This window comes from Myiozetetes cayanensis, unplaced genomic scaffold (assembly GCF_022539395.1).
Source record: "Myiozetetes cayanensis isolate MyiCay16 unplaced genomic scaffold, myiCay2020 scf6-25, whole genome shotgun sequence".
Taxonomy (NCBI): Eukaryota; Metazoa; Chordata; class Aves; order Passeriformes; family Tyrannidae; genus Myiozetetes; species Myiozetetes cayanensis.
The window spans coordinates 1,536,924-1,557,778 of record NW_026087853.1 but is presented as its reverse complement, the minus strand read 5'-3'; the positions used below and the strand labels follow the sequence as shown (position 1 = coordinate 1,557,778).

Below are 20,855 nucleotides of genomic sequence, written 5' to 3'. Positions count from 1 at the left end.
GAAATGGGTCTGGACCTGGCTGCAGAGACTTTGGGCACCTCAGACCAGGCCTTCACTACAGTGTGGTCTAACTCTGTGCTCACCACTTGGCAAGACCCCTGGAATGGTTTTTCCAAACCTCTCCTAAGAATTACGTAGATAAATATCACTTGAAATCAGTGAATCATTAAGATGGGAAGAACCCTTCATGACCATTGAGTCCAACTGTTCCTCCAGCACTGCCAAGGCCACCACTAACCCACATTCTCAAGTGCCACATCCACAGGGCTTGTTAGTCCCCTCCAGGGATGGGGACTCCATCACTGCCCTGGACAGCCTGTGTCAGTGTCTCACCATCATTAGAGTGAAGAAATTTTCCTGATATCCAATCCAAACCTCTCCTGGCACAACTTGAGGCTGTCTCCTCTTGCCCTGTCCCTGTTCCCTGGGAGCAGAGCCCGACCCTCCCTGGCTCCCCCTCCTGCCAGGGAGTTGCAGAGCCAGAAGGTCCCCCCTGAGCCTCCTTTTCTCCAGGCTGAACCCCCCAAGCTGATCCTCCTAGGACTTGATCCCCCCAAAAACAATCCACCCGAGCGTTCCGGGTTCGCAGGGCACCAGCAATTACCGTGACTGGCTCAGGATGCCCATGTGTCATCTCCACCACTGCACAGGAGCTGCAGAGACAATTCACCAGAGGAATCCAGAGGAGTGGAGAATCCCACAGCTGGAGTCAGGATAAAGCACTGGGCACACACTGCTCTGTTCTGTTCACAGATGGAAGGATCAGTTTTGGGCCACGCTCTAAGCAGAGCTTGTTCTCAAGCCTTCAAGTGGGTAAATAATTTTGTTTCCCCTCTTCACTGCAGCCATTTTTACCTCCCTGGGAGGGTGAAGGTGAGAGCAAAGGCAGCAGCCCTGGCCAGCTCGATGTGAGCTGCCCTGCAAGCCTCTCTCTGTGGAAATGTAATCATGAGTGGTGGCCAAACTGGGGAGTTCTCATTAGTGCCAAGCCCTGGCGTCTGTGTTATCCACCCTATCCCATCAAACTCCTGACAGGTGTATAAAAACGCTGGCTTGGGGGTCACCGACCACGTCCACTTGGGCCAGCCTAGCTCAGGAATTGTTCAGAGGCAGGGAAAACACACACCACGCTCTCCACAGGTGAAAACCAGTCCCACTCCTCTGGAACAAGCAAGACCAGATCCTTTCTCTCTTAATCACTAAAGACTTTGTGAATGTGCAACAGCTACACCAGAGCCATGGTCACATCCACATTTAATAGCCCTTTTTTTTACAAGGCTGCAAAAATCACCAAAAAAAAAAAAAAAAAAAAAAAAAAAGGAAGAGGAAAAACACTCACAGGAGTCAAGTAATTCTGATTTTATATTCAGGCTTTGCAAAATCAAGGATGTCCTATTTTTACTATTCATTCAAGGCAAAAAGTCTACACAGGCATGTCAAAAGCAGGAATTGAGAAACAAGTGAACACAACAGTCTTGAAAATACGTTTAATGTCTAATCTTATACAAAAGTGACAGCATTTTCAAAAAAATATCAAATCCTGTATTTATAGCTTCTCACTATCGTACAGCAATATTTTCGTTTCCTCTAAAGAAAATACAGCAGCAGGTGATAATCTATACTTTTAAAGATGTGATTGCTTATATTCTGTGTTGTAAACAAACGCAGTATGTCAACCTCAAAGCACAAGTCAAAAACGAACTTCTCAGCAGTTGAACTCAAAACGATGCATAGAAATGTACAAATTCCATTGCGAAAGCTTCAGGCCAGAAGTTGCTCACACTTGACATAAACATGTGATAAAGTTACTACACGGCATATTAAGTGACACCTTGAGTTTTTTACACAATAGATTCAACAGGAAATACCCTTTTCACTGCTATGCAAAGAACTCTGCTCACAAAAACGAAGGGGTTATGAAACAGTTCTCCATGACCTCAAGAAATACGAATATACATTGAAAAACATCCCATATATATTGAATTTTTAGCCTAAATGTTCCAGTAATAAATCCTGCCTATTTTTCAGGAAGAACCTAGAAGTCTAGTTACTTTTAACAAAACCCCTTTCCAAAAAAAGCATTACTTGCTACTTTTGCTTTCCCCTTTCCTACCTCTTCCCATTCCCTGCAGAGACATACGGCCAGTGCAATTCCAGCTGGAGTGCTGCTACTGCATGATCCACTCATTTGGAATAACTGTGTTTTCATTACATCGATTCATACTCTAAGGCTGCAGGTATCAAAAATAAAAATAATAAAAAAAAAGCACTTCAGCAAATGCAGTCCATGTTTCTTATGTTAGTTTTTAGTTAGTCTTGCCAAGGTTCTAAGCCAAGACTGCTTGGGGTGGGGTGGGGGCAACTGGGGTTTGTTTAAGGTTAGTGGAGACTTGGACTTTTGGTTCCTATTCCTAAGGTTACGTTGCTGGGTTTTAAAGTATTTTTGTTCAGCTCCAGTATTGTCTTCCTAAAATAAAAAAAAAACCAAAAAAAAAAACCAAAAATCACATTCCTTTGCTATCAGCTTTCATGACATCAGATTTAAACAGGCATAGCTCAGCTGGCTGCTTCCTCCTGCATAAATACTGTAGGAATTTGCAATAAAGGCTGCAACTACCACCAAGAGTCACCACCAGGTCACCCCCACGTGTTTTTAAGCTGCCCACCACACGCATGCAGGAAGCCACGAAGGTACTGGAAGAGAAATTAAACTCATTGTCACAGTTCCATGATACGAAGACTCCCTAATGAGCTACCATGTGAAGCGAAGATCTGTTCCTAATTCTACCCACAGAGGCTAAGTTAGGAGATTTCCCCCCAGCTGGGGGTGACACAAACTGTGTGTGGCCCAAGCCTAGGCCATGAAGTACCACCAAGAGGGCCAGGACTCCTGGCTGACACGTGGCTGTGTCTTGGCAAACCCCTTGGATATGGCAAGGACACGAGAACTCACGGCAGCGCCCCTTCGGAGAGAGGGGGGGGCAGCTGCACAGCAGTGCACAGGCTTCCTGACATTCCATCTCTCCCAAATTCCACTGACTCCGTGAGGTATGCACACACCCAGGTGAGAACAGGGGGCTGCTCCCAGGATAACATTCAGCAGGGCCCCAGGGAGACGCTTCCCCCACCTCGTCCTCAACAAGGATCTCTGTAGCCGACGGAACCGTCGTGACAAAAACTGCTGGGAAGGGGATGGTCAGGGTGGGTTTTTTTCACCTTTTAAGCTCAATTTCAGTTTCCAGGGATCTGAAAAAGCCTGGCTGGGTTTGCACAACAGCCCAGCAGCCCCAGAGTCAGAATTTGAAATGACCAGAAACAGGGAAGTACCTACGAGGGGACGGGTTTCTCTTTACACGGACCAAGCCAAACTTTCCAACCACCACGGAATGAGAACCGGCAACGGGACGTCCTCATCGGCATGCACAAAACAAAAGAACCTCACTTTTTTTTTTTCTTCCTTTTTTTCTTTTTTTTTTTTGCTGATTCAAAGTTTAAACTGCACATCCAGGTTATTCCACTTGCACAGAAAAGGCCTGTTTGGGAGCACCGACACCCCCGGTGCTGACAGGTCACACCAAAAGGGTCTCCAACGCGGCTCCTCCTCCTCCTCCTCCGTAGTCCCAGACCCGAGGAATTGGTTTGAGTATGTACAAAATGCTGAGAGAAAACCGTGGAGTTCAACATGCTCTGTCTCGTTAGAAGAGTTACTGTAGCACGTTCAGGAATTCGGTTTCTTGCCTAAAATGCTGAAACACCTTAATTTATTGACATTTTTGGAATACACCTGAAAGTAGACAAAACATGACCATCCATCCGTTCGGTCGCCAGCGGCGAGTCTGGCGACAAGACTTAAAGCATTAATGGAAATTTAAGAATTAACTTTTTTTTTTTTAAACTCCACAGGCCTGATTCTTTACAATCCTTACATGGCAACTCCCGTTTTTCTTTTAGTTTTGTTTGTTTGTTTGTTTGTTTGTTTCCAAGGAATGCTTGCCAAGGTAAGAACCACAGATGTTAGTTGATTTCTTCTCTTTGTAAATTCGCTTTATTAAACCAAACAACTATGCCAGCGCATGAGCAAGGTAAATTGATGTAAACTGCTCCTTCATACCTCAGATGCACATACAAGAGGCAATACTCTTCACAGCCCCAAACATTACTGAAACAAAAACTGTAAAAATCTCTGTAAGTAGTGGATGAAGGTGGAAAACTACAGTATTTTGTTGCCCAGAACGTGTTCAGCGGTAAGGCTGCAAGAGACAATAACTCACGGTCAGTACAGGCTTTTCACACAGCACTTCATTCACAGCCATAAAAATCCCTGATTAAGAAGAAATTCGTGCTCATAATTTGTTACCCCCTCCCTCTGTGCCCTGGAAACAGCCTCTCTAGGTAAAAGAGACTGGAGTATTTTTTATTCCTGAAATTATTACAAGGTTTCCCCCCTCCCTCCTTTTTTTGGCTTTTAGAGGCTTTCCAAGTAGTGGATGACCACTATAACAAGAGACATGCCCCAAGACTTGACATAATATCACTATTCTGGCATATTTAACATTTAAGGAGTTGGCTGTGATCCCCCTGTGCTCAAACTCCTCATCTGAACTAAGAGATACGTGCTACTGAATTCCCACGATAAACGAGCGCTAATTCGGAGTCACTCCGGATCAAAACTAAATACTCACATGGGGACCACCAGGCATTGACGGAGCACCAGCAGGGCCGGATGGCACTTGAAAAGGATTAGGGGGCGTAGGATACAGTCCTGGAGCTGGATATGATCCTGTGGGTGGAGGAAATGGCCCTGGCGGTGAAGGTCCCCACGTTCCAGGCGGGACCGTGCCCCACGGCACCGTCGGCGCGGCCCCCGGAGTCTGGGTAGGAGCGGAATATGGCCCTGGGGGTGGATATGGCATGCTGGGAGCAGGATACTGCCCTCCCATTGTTGGTCCCCATGCTCCGGAGGGCATGGATCCCCATGGCCCAACGGGAGCAGGAGGCGCCGCCGGCTCTGTTGGACCTCCGTAAGGTCTTGGAAGCTCTGGAAAGGGCATGTTTGGTGGCGGATACTGCCCCGGCGGGACGGGCCCTGGCACAGTTGGGGGTGGATATGGACCACCAGGAGGAGGGCAGGAGGGTCCGGTAGGAGGAGGAGGAAATGGAGCAGGCGGTCCCGGGGGCATTGAAGGATACATTCCCGTGGGAGGAGGTCCGAAGGGCACGCTGGAAGCGGACGTGTTCGGTGGCAGTCCCGTCGGTGTCATAGGGGGGGCGCTGGGGTTATTCCAAGGGTTGGAAGCCGGCCAGCCCTGCGGAGGCTGCCCGGGCTGCTGGCCAGGCTTGGAGCTGCTCACTTTGGAGGTTTTAGCGGGCGACTGGTCTGGTAAAGCATCTGCCAACTGCAAGACAAAGCGCCGGTGAGAGCGGAACGTGCCGTGCCGGGCGAGCGGAATTCCCAGCTGCAGACATCCCGCCCACCGCGCGCCCACGCTCCGGCTGCCGGGACGGGAGGAGGAGGAGGAGGAGGAGGAGAGCTCTCTGTGGCTGCACAGACATGGCTACACGTTCATCCTCGTGCAGGTTCTGCCACTGAGGTAGCACAGGCATTCTGACATGCCCCGGTTAGAAATCCAAGGGTGAAAGGCCACCTACCGACCGGAACAACGAGCGGCTGCAGCACAAACCCGGGAACGTTTCCCTGCGTTTCCATTGCAGCTGCTCTGCTGACATTAAAGCACAGCCCCTTCGGGAATGCCACAGAAAAGAACCCCACGAGGCACCCAGCAGCTTCCAGGGTTTAGTCCAGGGATTGCTACATCTCCCCAGAAGGAAAACACCACTCAGGGAAATCACCTCTCAGCCATCAGCTCCCCCCTTCTCCTCCAAAAACCTTTAGAAAGAAGGAACACAAGTGGCTGATCTTCAGGAAAGAAAAACTGTTACTTACCGAAAAATCATCAGTTCCAGACATTGCGCTGAAAAGTAAGGTAAGATAAAGTGAAATTTGTTGAAAATAATAAAGGTATTCTTTAAGCAAGGCTTCCTGAGGCGCCTACGCTGGTCTCACTGGAAGCACCTCCTGGTGCCTTGGTTTTAGTGACTCTGGCCCACACCAGACCCAGGGTACAAGGTAATGGAAATAAAATATACAGGGATGCCTTGGAAATACTCCAGGTGTTTTCTAAATTGGGATTTGGAAGAGGCATGGCAGGATTGTTGCAGGTGAAGTCAATGCATCTAAACCAAAACATGATTAAATCACAGAATCGTGGAATGGTTTGGGTTGGAAGGGACCTTTAAAGAGCAGCTCATTCCACCCCCTGCCATGGGCAGGGACACCTTCCACTAGCCCAGGTTGCTCCAAGCCCTGTCCAGCCTGGCCTTGGACACTTCCAGGGATCCAGGGGCAGCCACAGCTTCTCTGGGCAACCTGTGCCAGGGCCTGCCCACCCTCACAGCCAGGAATTTCTTCCCCATATCCCATCTAACCCTGACTTCTGTCAGCCCTTGTCCTGTCACTCCAGGTCCTTGTCCCCAGTCACTCTCCACTCTCTTGGAGCCCCTTTAGGCCCTGGAAGGAGCTCTCAGGTCTCCCTGGATCCTTGTCTTCTCCAAGTGAATCCCCCCAGCTCTCCCAGCCTGGCTCCAGAGCAGAGGGGCTCCAGCCCTCAGAGCATCTCCATGGCCTCCTCTGGACTCACTGCAGCAGCTCCACATCCTTATGCTGGGGAGCCCCAGAGCTGGAATCCCCACACAGCTCTTACTGTCAGAAACAAAAGAACTGTAATTTGCCGATGCTTTAATCCTCCAATTACTCCATAAAACGCTAAAGGCAGTGGATGCTCTTATTTACCTCCACTGGCTCCAGCAGCTGACCACAGACCTGCCAAAGCTGTCACTGATGTGTAACCAACTTCCAACCCCTCCACACTTGCAAGCACCACTGAAAACAGGGACCCCTGAGCCGTGTTCTACCTTTCCATGAAGGCAACTTTGTCACTCCTGACCAGCCACACAAAAGGGCAAAGTTCTGTCTGGTTTGACTGACAGCAAACACTGACTAGGAAGGTGAGGAAGCCTCAAAAAGGTGACCAAGAGCAGGTGACAGAGGTGGACAAGCCAGAAGGTTTTAGGGAAGAGTGCAGGGGACAGAGAGGAGCAGAAGGGGAGGAGAAATGCAAAAATAGAGCTCAAGAGTTCAAGTACTACTGCCAGGGTGACCCCCAGGAAAAAACAATCCTGTTCCCCCTTGTTGATGGTGAAGCCCTGACTCCTAACACCGAGAGGGGTCTCAGACAGCCCAGATCAAATTAGGTTTGTAAGCTCCATTAGGTTAATGTGTATCCACATGATTTGCATTCTGTAATTTAGACAGTCTCCTCTGAAACTGCACTGTAGGTTTATTACTACCTGCACAACTTCCTAATATTGGGACACTTCTGGCCATTTAGCTCAGCATCCCATTTCACCTTAACAATGACCCCTAGGGAGGAACAGCAACAGGGATGGCCATCACCCCAAACACCTCCACGACTCCAAACTCAGACACTTCCTTAAGTTGCAGGCAATTTCTTTGGGGTAACAACCCCCAAATAACTCCTTTTTCACTAACACGTCCAATCCCCCCACTTGGATATGGGGATGTTCTCATTTCCCTGCCTCAAGGTTGTTCCTAAAACACCCACTGGCCAGGAACTCCACGGGCTGCTCTTTGTTGCACAAAAAGGCACCTTCTTTTCCATCTCCAAGCCTGGATTTCACCGGGTTTGGTTGCTGCTCCTCCAATCTGGCAGCTGAGGATATCAGCCAGCCTGCCTTTATCCACCTCCCCGTGCTGATCATTATCCTCCAGATTTTTACCACTTTCTTTCAGCTGTCCCTCCTGCAGGCTGAGCTCCAGCTCGTCCCACTGACCTCCCCCCCGTGCAGCAGCTTTTCCACACCTCTGATTGTTCTCCCTGCCTCTCTTTGAGGCTTTCCCAAGTCTTTTGTATCTCTTGGGATGAATGACAAGTAAAAAAAAAAAAAAAAACCACAGAGGACTGAGGATGGGGGATAACCACTGATTTATAGAGTCTCATAATTATGCCCTGGTTTGCCTTCTATTTCCTTCCTAACACTTCTTAACGTTCCATCTGCTTTTTGATCCCCGTGGAACTGCCACTTCTGAGCAGTATTTCATTCCCCGGTGTTAAGGGTCAGCCCATCATTTTGTATGTGAAATTATGTGCACCACTCTACATTTATCTACTCTGAGTTACATCAGATTTATCACCACTGAATTATATCTGCTGATTTATCACCTAATCCTTACTTTCCTGAACGGTTTCATATCAACAGGACACTGCTCATCCCATTTCCCAAGTTATTTATGAGCACAGGGAGCAAGCCAGACCTCTGTGGAAACACAGGGAACTTTTCAAGTTATACCTAATAATTTAAATAAGCCTTTCAAGAAAACACCTAATAATTTCAATAAACCTTTTAAGAAATATCCATTAACTTAAATAAACCTTTAAGAAATACCCATTAATTGAAATAAACCTTTCAAGAAACACCTAATAATTTCAATAAGGCTTTTTTAAGAAACACACATCTACAAAGTTAACACCTGGGTGGAATTCAGGGCCCTGACTTTATCAATCTGAAGGTTTGTTCAGGCTCCAGCATTAATTTACAACAGCAGCAGCTCCTTCAAGTAAAGGATCTTTGTCTCAGATCAATGACTGTTTGTTTAAAATTGAGGAACCAACTGAACTACATCAGGAAAGTGGTTTCTGCTCCCATTATTAACAGCTCAGATGTTGCAGAGACATCAACCAGGAAAAAAACCCCTCAATTTCTCCTCAATAAACAGCTCTTAAGTTAAGAGTTCATTATTTTTTGCAGTGATCCACACTCAACAAGAATAAGTTGACATGTGCTTTTCAGTGGCACCGGAGTTCAATCCACCTCTGTGGGCACAGAAGTTATTTAATAAAACCCACAAAATGTGAGAAATCATTCATTAATATAAATACAAGTAAAAAAAACCAAACCTTTTAAATAAGTGTACATGCAAAGGTAGTAGTGATGATGATGATAATAATAATAATAATTAAAAATCATGATATCAAAAAGCAACACCAAAACAGGCCAAGAGAATCCTCCTTCCTTTAGGGATGAGGAGAGATGGGATAAAACCAACTGAAAAACAGACCTACAAGAGATCAAAAAATAATCCCTGAGAAGAAGCTGCAACATTTGCTGCAAAGGGGGAGAAGGAAAAGAGGTGACAAACCTAAAGGGGAACTCAGAAGAAAATGTTGTGATATGTCACAGAAGTGACAGAGAGAGGAGTAAATTCAAGCCAAGCAGGGGATGAGCACAGCTGATCACCAAATATCAACCAACATCCCCAATAATATTTGTTAGCAGATGATTCCCAAATATTTCTGGGCCGTGAAAAGGAAGGGGACAATTCTGCTGCATGATTTATGAGGGGGAAAAAAAAAGGTAGTTAAGCATAGCTTGTAATGAGATTTAGTGGCTCTTTTACTTTGGCAAGCAGACAAGAGCAACATTTGTTGGCAACATTTGGGATAACTGAGCCCCTGCCAAGCATGTCAAGGATCCTCCTGCAGACAGGATGGCCTATTTCAGGGATGTTTTTTAAACAGACATTTAATCTGGGCACTGCCACCTTCGTTTCAGAGGAAAGAAACTGAAATTACCCCTCAGACACGCTCAGGCAACAGATGAACTCATCTGTACTTAAATCCGGAATCCATGTTCCGTTCGGGTCGTTCGACACCACAGGGATTGCAGTCAAAACCTCACAGAAATATCAATCCTGCTCACTAAAGTATTGCCCAAGGCACTCACATGCCCAGCAGACCTCCGAGTAAGTGAATTTGGAAGTCACAGGTGGGCTCAAGAATTTAGGAAAAATCCCACACTGAGCGGTGCCTCGACGGGGTTTTTTAGACTCAGCGAATTAACCAGCGGCCTCTCCTTTTCTCTCTAAGCTTTCCTCCTGCCCTGAGGTGAGCAGAGAAAAGCCCCTTTGGTGCAAGAGACTTTAAACCCTGCTCCAAATTATCCTTTCCTGGAGCTGGGCTGAAGGAAGGGCACATGGAAGGAGGGTTCAGCTGGCAGGGAGCAGAGAGGCGGCAGAGCTGGCAGCACTCACACCCAAGTCCCGCTGCATCCACTGTAAGGTAAGAATTCCTTTGTTTTCCCAAGGCCAACGCCCCTGGAAACATCCCTGGCTTTCCAGCAGCCCCAGAGCCTGCCAGCTCCAGGTCCAGCTGGTCAGGGCACCACTTCCCAGCCACCTCTGAGGACACACACATGGCCAGAAGCACCAAAGGGAAGAGAAGGACGGAGAGAGACAATCCATGCCTGCAAAAAAGGCCTCTAGGAGCTCAATCCCTCTCATCCTTCATCCTGGAGAGCCCTGAGAGGGATGAAGGGCTTCACTGCACCTGCCCAGAAACCACACACAGCAAAATCTTCAGGACACCCAGGAGCTGCTCCCGAAAAGTAACAGCAGGGAGGTGAGAGGAGCCACAGGCTGGGAAGAGAAAGGCTGGGAAGCACAACTCCAGCATGGCACTGGCAGGAGAGTTCCACCAGCAAGTGCTCACAACCAGCTGATGACTTGCTGAGGGGTCTGAAATCCCTGTTCCTGGAGGTTTGGTGTGTGCTGTGCTAAATCACAATCCTACAAACGGCTTCCACAACAAACCAGCTCCACGGTGTTCTGGGAGCTCCAAACCCTCTCTGGTCTCATCCATCCCACCAAAAGGGGTGGATCTAGCAGCGTTTTTTCCCATGCTCTCGCCTTTCCTGGCTTTTATCCACCACCAGTCCTCAGGGACCCTCGTCAGAAAGAGCTGCCCAAAGCACTTTTTTCTTCTTCCTTACCCCAAACCAAGCATCGACCGCCTTCCCACTTCTTTTGAGTTGTGTGACATTTCCCCAGCACCTGACGTGCCAGATTTAGTTCCTGTCTCCGAGATCATCTTTCAAACCCAGGAAAAAAACCAAAAAAAACCCAAAAAAAAAAAAAAAAAAAAAAAAAATAATCCAGGCTCTCTGGATGCAACAGGCTGTGCTGCATTTCCACTGGGTGGCACAGCTCCCTCGGCACAGAGAGAGAGGTTCCTTTTGTCACTCCAAACATGACTAATTCCTGCCAGCATAACCTCATCCACAACAGGATTCCTGCCCACATGAAGTGTAACTACCCAACATAGCGCCGGGAGAAGAAAAATGGAAGAGACACCGAATCTTTGTTGACAGCTTGGGAAATGCTTTCCGAAAATATGCAAATTTCTGCAGCTCCGGGCGTTGAAACATCAACACTTCGGAGCTGGCCTGGATGGAACCATGGAATGGTTTGGGTTGGAAAGGGATCTGGGAGATCACCCAGTTCCCAACCTCCTGACTTGGGCAGGGACACCTCCCATTAGCCCAGGTTTTTCCAAGGCTCCATCCAACATGGCCTTGGCCACTTCCAGGGATCCAGGGGCAGCCACAGCTTCTCTGGGCAACCTGTGCCAGGGCCTGCCCACCCTCCCAGCCAGGAATTCCTTCCCAATGTCCCATCCAACCCTGCCCTCTGGCAGTGGGAAGCCATTCCCTGTGTCCTGTCCCTCCAGCCCTTTGTCCAAAGTCTCTCTCATGAAGCACCTCTCCCAGGAGGAAAGGCTGAGAGAATTGGGATTGTTCAGCCTGGAAGGCTGAACAATCCCAATTCTCTCAACCTTTCCTCCTGGGAGAGGTGCTCCATCCCTCTGATCATCTTGGCAGCCTCCTCTGGCCCTTTCCTCACCTTCTCACAGGCCATAAATCCTTTAGTCTGCCCTGGGGGGTTTAATCCAGCGGGGAGAACAAAGGCAAACTGAACAGCCCCATCATCTGCAGGCCTGAGGATATTCCTGCCCCTTCCCCCATTGTCTGTTTTGACTGATAAAAAGGGACAAAAGGCAGACCTGGCTGTGGTTTTCACACTTCCAGGCCTGGAAGTTTCAGAGGGAGCGACCACAAAACTGTAAATTATCAACCACCACCAAAAAAAAAGAAAACAAAAGTCTCCACTGCCCAAAGGTTCCTCCTGGCCACACCACCCAGCCCTGGTTAGTCCAGGAGCTTGGAATAACTCGAACTGATCCTTCAGAGCTGCCTCTGGATTTTGCTGAGAGCCACAGAGCCCGTTCTCATCCCAAAATCCCAGACTGGTTTAGGCTGGAAAGGACCTTAAAGATCATCCATTTCCACCCCCCTGCCACGGGCAGGGACACCTGGGTAGTGATCCCAGGTTGCTCCAAGCCCTGTCCAGCCTGGCCTTGGACACTTCCAGGGATCCAGGGGCAGCCACAGCTTCTCTGGGCAACCTGTGCCAGGGCCTGCCCACCCTCCCAGCCAGGAATTCCTTCCCAACATCCCACCTAAACCTGCTCTCTTCCAGTTTCAGTGAGTAAAAACACCAAAACCACGTGTCACATCCCAGCTGAAGCCTCCCCTCCGGCAAACAAACCCACACAAACCTTTCCGCTCCTCATCAGAGACTCCTTCACAGGAAAAAAAAAACAAAAAAAAACCCACAAAACAAACTACAAACCTTTCCAGGAGCCAATCTCACAACTGGCACCTCTCACGTCTCCCTCTGGCACCGCTAAAACGCACCGGGACGAACTCAAGCTCCAGGAAGAACATCCCGAGCGCTCTCCAGGCAGGGCAGCCGCCGATCCCCCCGCTCCCGGCAAGGGCAGTTTCGGGGCGTGTCGGTTTTGCTTCAAAAAAAAAAAAAGACAAAGCAGCCCCCTTTGTTCGGACGTTCCCCGGCAGTGAGGGGGGCTGAGCAGCCCCGGATCGGCAGGGAATTCCAGCCGGGAACAAGCTCTCCCTCGGGAATTGAACCCGCCGGGCCGGCAGCTCTCGGGGGGCACCGATACAACACAGCGCTGGCCCGCCCTGCAGCATAAAGGATGTGTTAAAACGTGATATAATCAAACCTTGACTTTCCTGAGCCCTCCCTTAAGGGAGGAACCCTCCCCCGGCTAAAACCACTCACACGCGATTCACGCTTATTTATAAATGACGGCCATGCAGCGCAAATAAAAAAGCTGACGAAATATCCCACCCGGCCAGGACAGCGCAGCCACCACCGCCGCCACAACCAACACCCCCTGGGCCCTCCGCGGGGCCCGGCACCTCCGGGGTGGGGGGAGGACGGTGCGAGGCGGAGCCGCCCCCCACCCCGCGCCCCTCCGCGCTGCCCCCCGCGGGCGCAGAGCCCGTGTGCGCGGCGGGGCCGCCCCATCCCCCCCCCGGTACCTGATTTTGGGGGGACCGGCCCAGCCCAGGCCCGGGAGCGACCGCAGCGCCCACCGCCACCGCGACGGCGCCGGAACCGGAACTGCGTCACGGCGCGACACGCCCACCGCGCCGCGCCGCACCGGGAGGAGGGGGCTACCGGCGGCGCGCGCTCGGGCACGCCCACCCACCCCCTCCAGCGTGGCCACGCCCACCTCGGCATGGCCACGCCCGCCCTCCCGGTGCGGCCACGCCCACTCCATCGTCACGACAATGAACCGCCGCGTCGTTGGCCACGCCCATCGCCCATCTGGCCACGCCCCCAAATCGTCACAACCCGCGCCTACATCTGGACACGCCCCCTTTCCATAGTAGCTATAGGGCAGGCCACGCCCATCGCATTGGCCACGCCCCCAAGCTGTGGCGTGGTAACCACTCCCCCATACGTCAGGCCACGCCCACCCCAACCGGGAGAAGGCCACGTGACGACGCGCCAGCGCGCGCGGGGCGGGGTGTGTCACGTGACTCCTCCCCTGAGGGGAGGGCGCGGCCCCCTGAGGGGACCCGGCCCTGGGTCCGCCCCCCCCGCCCCGTCCTTGGGGCTCCGCTTTCATCCCTTTGGCTTTAATAAAAAAATAAAGCAGCAACTTGGGGTTTTATGTCCCTCCCTACCCCGTTAATCGAAACCCGTACAGCTCAAGACCGAGACCCGTCGCAGAAACCGGAAAAAAAAAAAACAAAAAGACCCAAGAAAGCAAAGTGCTTGCGGTTCTGTCTGTTTGGCACTTTAGGGGGAAAAAACCCAAAAAGTCCAGAGATACAAGAAATTCCTAAATCTTCTTATGTATGAGCTAAATGACTGTGGATGTTTCCAGTAAAAGTGTTTTCGGTGTTGATTTCTCCAGACCTGTGGCTGGCCGACAGCCACCGGTGCAAACACTTCAGCAGACTCCTGTCGTGTTTAACAGTGTCATTAATAATCATATAAACTGCTATTTCTCATGGATCTGAAAACTCAATGCTGGTTTTCTTTCTTCCTGTCCGGTAGGAACATCTGAACACCATCCCGACAGTCCCAACATTCCCGCCCTGTCCCTGAGAGCCTTTTCCGAGTGCTCCTTGAGCTCTGCCAGCCTTGGAGGCCGTGGCCACCACCCAGGGTTTCCCCTCAGCTGGCCCCAAATCCCACCAAATTTCCATTTAAAGTTACCCCAAATTGTCCCGTTTCCACATCCCAGACCTAAAGCCGCTCCTGAGGTCTGGGCAGGATTTCTCCTGGCGCCCTCTCCCCGTGTCCCTCCGTGTTCCCCGTGGCTGCACCGCGTGGTTCCCTGCCCTGCCCTTCCCAGCTATGGCACTAATCCCGAGCCATTCCATGCCCGGATAATTCCGTTAAACTCAGCAGAATCGCGGGCACGGGCGATGCCCAGCGCATGCCGACGGGGGTGTCCCGGGCTCTGGCGCCCTTCCCTTGGAAGTGACATCTGCTTGTGCGTCTCAAGGTTGTTATTCGGCCTTTTCTGAAGTAACAGGGGAAAATCAGCAGCAGGGGCAGGATCCGGGCGCTGGCAGCCCGGAAAGCCGAGTGCATCCCGTGCTGCATTCCCAGCAGCGTGGGCAGCAGGGTGAAGAGGGGATTCTTCCCCTCTGCTCCGCTTTCCTGAAACCCCACTGGAGTTCTGTGTCCAGTTCTGGGGTCCTCAACATTAGGAGAATATGAAGCTGCTGGAGCAAGTCCAGAGGAGGCCACGGAGGGCTGGAGCCCCTCTGCTCTGGAGCCAGGCTTGGAGAGCTGGGGGTGTTCACCTGGAGAAGGGAAGGCTCCAGGGAGACCTGAGAGCCCCTTCCAGGACCTAAAGGGGCTCCAAGAGAACTTGAGAGGGACTTTGGACAAGGGCCTGGAGAGACAGGAAAAGGGGGAATGGCTTCCCACTGCCAGAGGGCAGCCCCATCGGGAAGAACATTGGGAAAGGAATTGTTGGGTGTGAGTGTGGGGAGGCCCAGGTTACCCAGGGGAAGTTGTGGCTGCCTCATCCCTGGAAGTGTTCCAGACCAGGTTAGATGGGGCTTGGAGCAACCTGGGCTAGTGGAGGGTGTCCCTGCCCATGGGACCTAAGTGAACTTTGAGGTCTCTCCCAACCTAAACCAGTTTGTGATTCTATGGTCCTGTGGCAGCTGTAACAGGCATGAAACTGCAGTATTTTTACTTATTGGTTTGCACAAATCATGACTACCAAAACTAAAAGGGTCTTCACTATAGACCCCATCCCATGATGGCACGATAATTCAGTTAACCTCCCCTCTGAATTTAAATAAAAGCCATGGAAAATTTCGGGCTGACTTCACAGCTCTTTTGCAATTTCCTTCCCGAGTACAGCCATCCCTGGGAATTCCTGTCCAAACAGCCCTTGTGGCGTGGCCTCCTCACTGGGAGGAATGAGCAAACAGAGAGTGCAATCAATCCTCCTCCCAGCTGTGTGCTGGGCATCTTTGCTTTTCCATGCTCGGAAAGGACCCCGCCGTGGGCGGCTGCTGCCGTGTCCTGGACTGCCAGTGGTGACAGCAGGAGTCCCCAGAGCAGGAGGTTTCTTCCTGAGCAATCTGGTAGTTAGAAACCCTAATTAATGAGCAAACACGAGGCTGACAACAGCGAGGATGTCTCACTTTAAATATCAGACTGGGGCTGTAACGGCATTTTTAATCAATAACCCCACCAGCCAAGCTTCACGTTGGGACACACGACGTGTAGAAGCAGAAAGGACGATGAACTTTTGAATTTTTTTCCACTCCTTTGGGTAGATGCAGCTCATCTTCTCTGTGTTTGTATATGCTGAAGGCTGTAAGAAGAGATACAGACAGTTTTGGGTTTGAGTTGGAAGGGACCTTAAAGCCCATCTCGTTCCAACCTCCTGCCGTGGGCAGGGATGCCTTCCACTATCCCAGGTTGCTCCAAGCCCCGTCCAACCTGGCCTGGAACACTTCCAGGGATGGGGCATCCACGGCTTCTCCGGGCAACCTGTGCCACTGTGGAATTAATGTTCAATTGATTCATCCTAGTGCCAGGAATAGGACTAAAGGCAGGGCTAACACTGAGTCGTGGCCACATCCTATTGGAAGGTGTTACTTTGTACACTGAATTATGTAATGGAAAACAAAAGTTGGGATGCAATTACGAACTTAAATCATCCAGTAAGGCTGTTTGGTGGAATAGCAGTTCGTTATTCCAGTCCTGCATTGCAGGGCCTGTGCTGCTGCCTGTGCAATGCAAGCATTTGCCACTCCATTTTTAGCTCAGCGTCACATAAATATTTGGGTTGGAAGGAAGCTCTGGTCTAACCTCTGCCTCAAAACAGGGGTAGCTGTGAACCTTGTCTGAGTGAGTTCTGAGTGTCTCCACAGACGGAGATTGCACAACCTCTCCGGACCTTCAGTCCCAAAACACGGTCCCTGTGAGTGCTGCCGTTATTCCCTGCATCCCGTCAGACTTTCCCTTGCTGCACTCGGGGCTTTTCCTTCCTCCACCTACCTCTGTGAAGCATCTGCCCGCTCAGTACCACCCCCTGCGTGGCTGGAGGCTGTGCTGAGGTCCTTCCTCCCCTCTCTCCCTGCTCAGAAATACAATTTCCACAGCCTCTCTTCACGCCCTGTGTGCTCCGTCCCCTCCTCCTGCTGAACTCCCTCTGGTTTGCCAGCAGCTCTCTTGTCTTTCAGTGACAAAATTGGGCATAATTGCCTGCCTCAGCCTTTGTTTGGGGCTAAAAGACCAAGAGACAATACTTAAATTGTCCGATTCAGTACTTTTCGGGGACAATAACGCAGCTCTTGGGCTGTGACAGGCATCAGAGTCAGGAAAATTTATCTCACCCGCAGGGCTGTTCATGCCACGAACAGTAAATTCAGGGGAACAATAACAATATCTTTTTTGTACCTCCCTTTTACATCAGCTAGTCAGGAGGAACCGAGACACAGTGGAGGCATTCCTTTTCTATCCAACCCGAAAATAAAAGGATTAGAGTTTATTTTCTCATTATTTTTTTAATAACAAATTTAAAATTCTGGAATGTAACGTCGGTTTTCATTAAGGAAATGCCAGTCTCTTGCTGATGGACCGGAACAGCGAGATATAAGATATTAATCTTCAGTTCCAGTGCTGATTCTTTCAGGGAGATGTCACTCGCTCTTCTATTCATGCCTCACTGTGCTCTGCGAACATCAAGCACTCTGAAGAATTAGCTGAGCCACCCTGAAGCTAGATTTTAAAGGATACCAGATGGTATGTTCAATGCATGTGGTAATCTTTTATATGCTTTTTCCCCTATGGCCAATCACTGACTGATCATTTATTTCAAAACCCTCATCAAATAAATCACTTCGAAAACGACGCTGTCTCAGAGTTAATAAGTGCTCTTCCTCCAAGCGGAGGCTCCGTTGCCATGAAGATAAAATCATAAAACTGGTTCAAAGTGCAGGGGGATGGCAAATGCCACCCTACTGAGGAGAGGAGATAAACTGGATTGAACCGGAAAGGAAGCGTTGTGTGTCTGCTTGTTGTGAAATTCTGAGCAGGTGAACTGTCATTAAAGACGCTTCGACAGCCACTTCGGTGCTAACACATGAGCCTTCTGTGACAAGGAGTGAATTTCTGTGGGTACATTTTCTTCCCACAGTGGTGGATGTGTAGAGCCTTGGTCACGTGTCGGGTTGCTGCGGGAGTTTGCTTTCAGGTTTTGGAGTTAGTGGTTATGTCTGGCGGCAGAAGACAGAGCTCTTCGCTCTTTCTTGGATTTCTGTGAGTAAGAAGTAGGAAATTCCTCCCTGCGTGACACCAGTGAAACTCACCTCGTCATCTGTCCTCTCAGAGAGGTGCCCACCTTCTCCCCGTGCCCAAACTGAGAACTACAGTTCCCCAGAGGGACCCAAACCTTTATCACTCCTCCATCTCACAGGATCACAGAGTCACAGCATCATTTAGGTTGGAAAAGACCTCCAGGATCATCCAGTGTGGCCCATCCCCACCTTGCCAACCAGCCCAGAGCACCGAGTGCCACATCCAGTCATTCCCTGAGCACCTCCAGGGATGGGGACTCCACCACCTCCCTTGGGCAGCACATTCCGATGCTTAACAACCCTTCCAGTGAAGAAATTCCTTCTGATTCTGATTCCTTCCTCCCCTTCCCCTCTCCTCCACATGCCCAATCCTGTGGTGGTGTTGCAATCCTCACAGCCCCTCAGTGAGTTTTGTGACATTTGCTGTTTGGCTGACAGCCCCAGCTCTGGCAGGCAGATGATAAGATGGAATTATGGCCCTTCCTTCTCTGAAGGATCATGTTTTCAAGCGCTCACTGCTGCGGAGAAGAAGCTGGAAATCTTTTTTATTCAAAAGCTTGAAAAACAAATAAAAGTAGCCCTTGTTATATTTTGCTGTGATGTTGCAATTTTAAATGAAACTCTTTTTTTTTTTATTTTCGGAGAGGGAGAAGGAGGTGAGGAGTAGCTGGCTGTGGAGGCTTTGCCCTGGCAACGAGGGCAGAGTTGATTTTCCCTGTTGCCCAGATTTGCTGATGGATACAAACCCACTGGCACACACACATATCCCGGGGGAGAGACTTCAGCACAGTCACACTGGGACAGCCCAAAGGCCCAGCTGACCTTGAGCCCCCAGGTGACTGTGGGCAACATCAGATTCTTGGGAAAAGGAGAAAGACAAGGAATGTGGAGTGCCTGGACTCGATGATCTTCGAGCTCTTTCCCGACCGAAATGATTCTCCGGTGATTCTACACGTGCAATCAATCGTTCAGCACTAAGTTGTTCGTGTCTCTGCTTCAGACGGGTATTGATGGTGCAGCCACAACTGCCGAGGTCAACGACCCGCTGATGGGTGCCAAAGAACACATTTACAGTCAAATGGCTTGTAGGAATGCAGGGAACGGCGCAGGGAACGATCATTTGAGCTCGTGAAAGATCTCTAAGTCATTGCTATGACAAAGGCGCTGCTGAAGGGCGTGTGATGAATTATCGACAAGAGTGTTCGGTATAAAACACTGTGTGGGCAGTGTTGCCCCCCGAGCTGATCCGGGGCAGCATGAGCTGCCTTCTCCACTCATCTGTTCATTGCAGCAGTTTCTGGAATCTCCCAGACTGGGGTTATTTCCCCCCAGCATTTCTGTGCTGAACTGGGGTGCAGCTGTAGGAGTTTATTCTACTTCAGGATGGAGTTTTGTATCTCGCCTTTGTCCTCCCTGCTCTGGGAAGGAATTTATTTGGTGGTTGCAATAGCCTTGCCAGTTTTGGGCTATCCCACCGTCAGGGCAAGAATTTCATCCACTGCGACTTCACACAGTTAAATCTTGTCCCATGAGCTAACAGCCATCTAACGCTCCAAGAAATTCCGTGGGAATAGCACCCATGCCATTCCTCCTCCTCCTCCTTTTCAGCTCTCAGGCCCTGATTAAGCAAATAGCTCAAGTGCTGGGCTGAAGTGGTGCCTTTTAGTTTGCTAATGCCATGCAAAAATGCCCGGAGAATAAAGCAGTTTTCGTGATCGCTGTTAAGAATCCGCTTCCTTCTTTGGGTCTTATTTTTCCATCAGCCTGCTGGAAGGGTACAGCCAGAAAACAGATTAGCCCGGGAAAGGCTTCTCAACTAATAAACACACCGCAAATACACTTCTTAGTCATATTTTAGGTCAAATGGATTTGTCAAGTCAATAGTCACCCAAGTATGAAGGAGTCCTATAAATAAATGAGACTTAAACATTTTGAATATCTGCCTGACAGAGCTCCTTTTTAAAGTGCAAATAAAGCTGGAACGAGCTGAAGTCGAGATTATTTCCAGAGTCATTACAAAAAAAAAAAAAAGAAAAAGGAAAAGAAAAAAAAGACAACAATAATGTGAACTTTTTAACCTTGGGGTTGTTTCCAACCACGTCTCTCACAGCGATAATAAATTCAGAAAATTCCATGAAAATCTCTATTCTTTGGACTCTTGAGGCATTTAGCATAATGTTCTCAGTTCCTCTTCTCTCTTCTGAAAACAGGAAGAAATTATGCAGGGTAGTAGCTGTTTAAATACTAGAAACTCTCCCTGGGGAGAATTACAGCCATTTCAGTGATAAATTGCAAGTGAGATAACGGAAGACTTGGAAGGAGCCTGATCCAAACCTCATTTCCAAGCTTCCTCACTGATTTCAGGGCTTTTTGGATGAGGTTTGGGATGAGCCAATCTCAGCCCGGCTGAGTTTGGGTGGCAGGTTTGTCTTTGTGCGGGTTTCCCCTGGGGAGTTCCCATTGAAGCTTGGCAAGATAATATCAATCCAGCACTGGATTTTTTTTTTTTTTTTTACGTGGAAGTCCTAAATCCAGCCTTCATCCCGAGTCTTCCCAGCAGCCAGGCTGCTCTTCCCCCATAACCAGAGCAGAGCCTTTACAGCTCCAGGCTGGGAGTGAGCATCCTCACTCCTTACCTCAGCCCGCCCTGCCTGGGGGCCAGCGCTCCTCCTCCTCCTGCTGTAAATATTTGCAATATCGTCTCAAGAAACGGATTTCAAATCCCCACC

General features: G+C 49.8%; 2 protein-coding genes across 3 annotated transcripts in view; both read right to left on the bottom strand.

Annotated features, from left to right (window-relative positions):
- LGALS3 (galectin 3) overlaps positions 1–20,855 on the bottom strand; it is a 173,460-nt gene that overhangs the window by 11,148 nt on the left and 141,457 nt on the right. The gene's annotated exons all lie outside the window — the stretch shown is intronic.
- MAPK1IP1L (mitogen-activated protein kinase 1 interacting protein 1 like) lies at positions 1,345–13,401 on the bottom strand. Of its 2 annotated transcripts, none has more exons than XM_050336939.1 (4): positions 13,321–13,401; positions 5,945–5,972; positions 4,683–5,396; positions 1,345–4,250 (listed from the first exon to the last, which is right to left on the bottom strand). In XM_050336939.1, exons 2-4 carry the CDS (start codon positions 5,966–5,968, stop codon positions 4,239–4,241), a joined length of 750 nt encoding a protein of 249 aa, XP_050192896.1. In that variant the 5' UTR covers positions 5,969–5,972; positions 13,321–13,401; the 3' UTR covers positions 1,345–4,238. The 2 variants fall into 2 exon arrangements, with proteins under 2 accessions (XP_050192896.1, XP_050192895.1); XM_050336938.1 differs by lacking the exon at positions 13,321–13,401 and adding an exon at positions 12,670–13,143.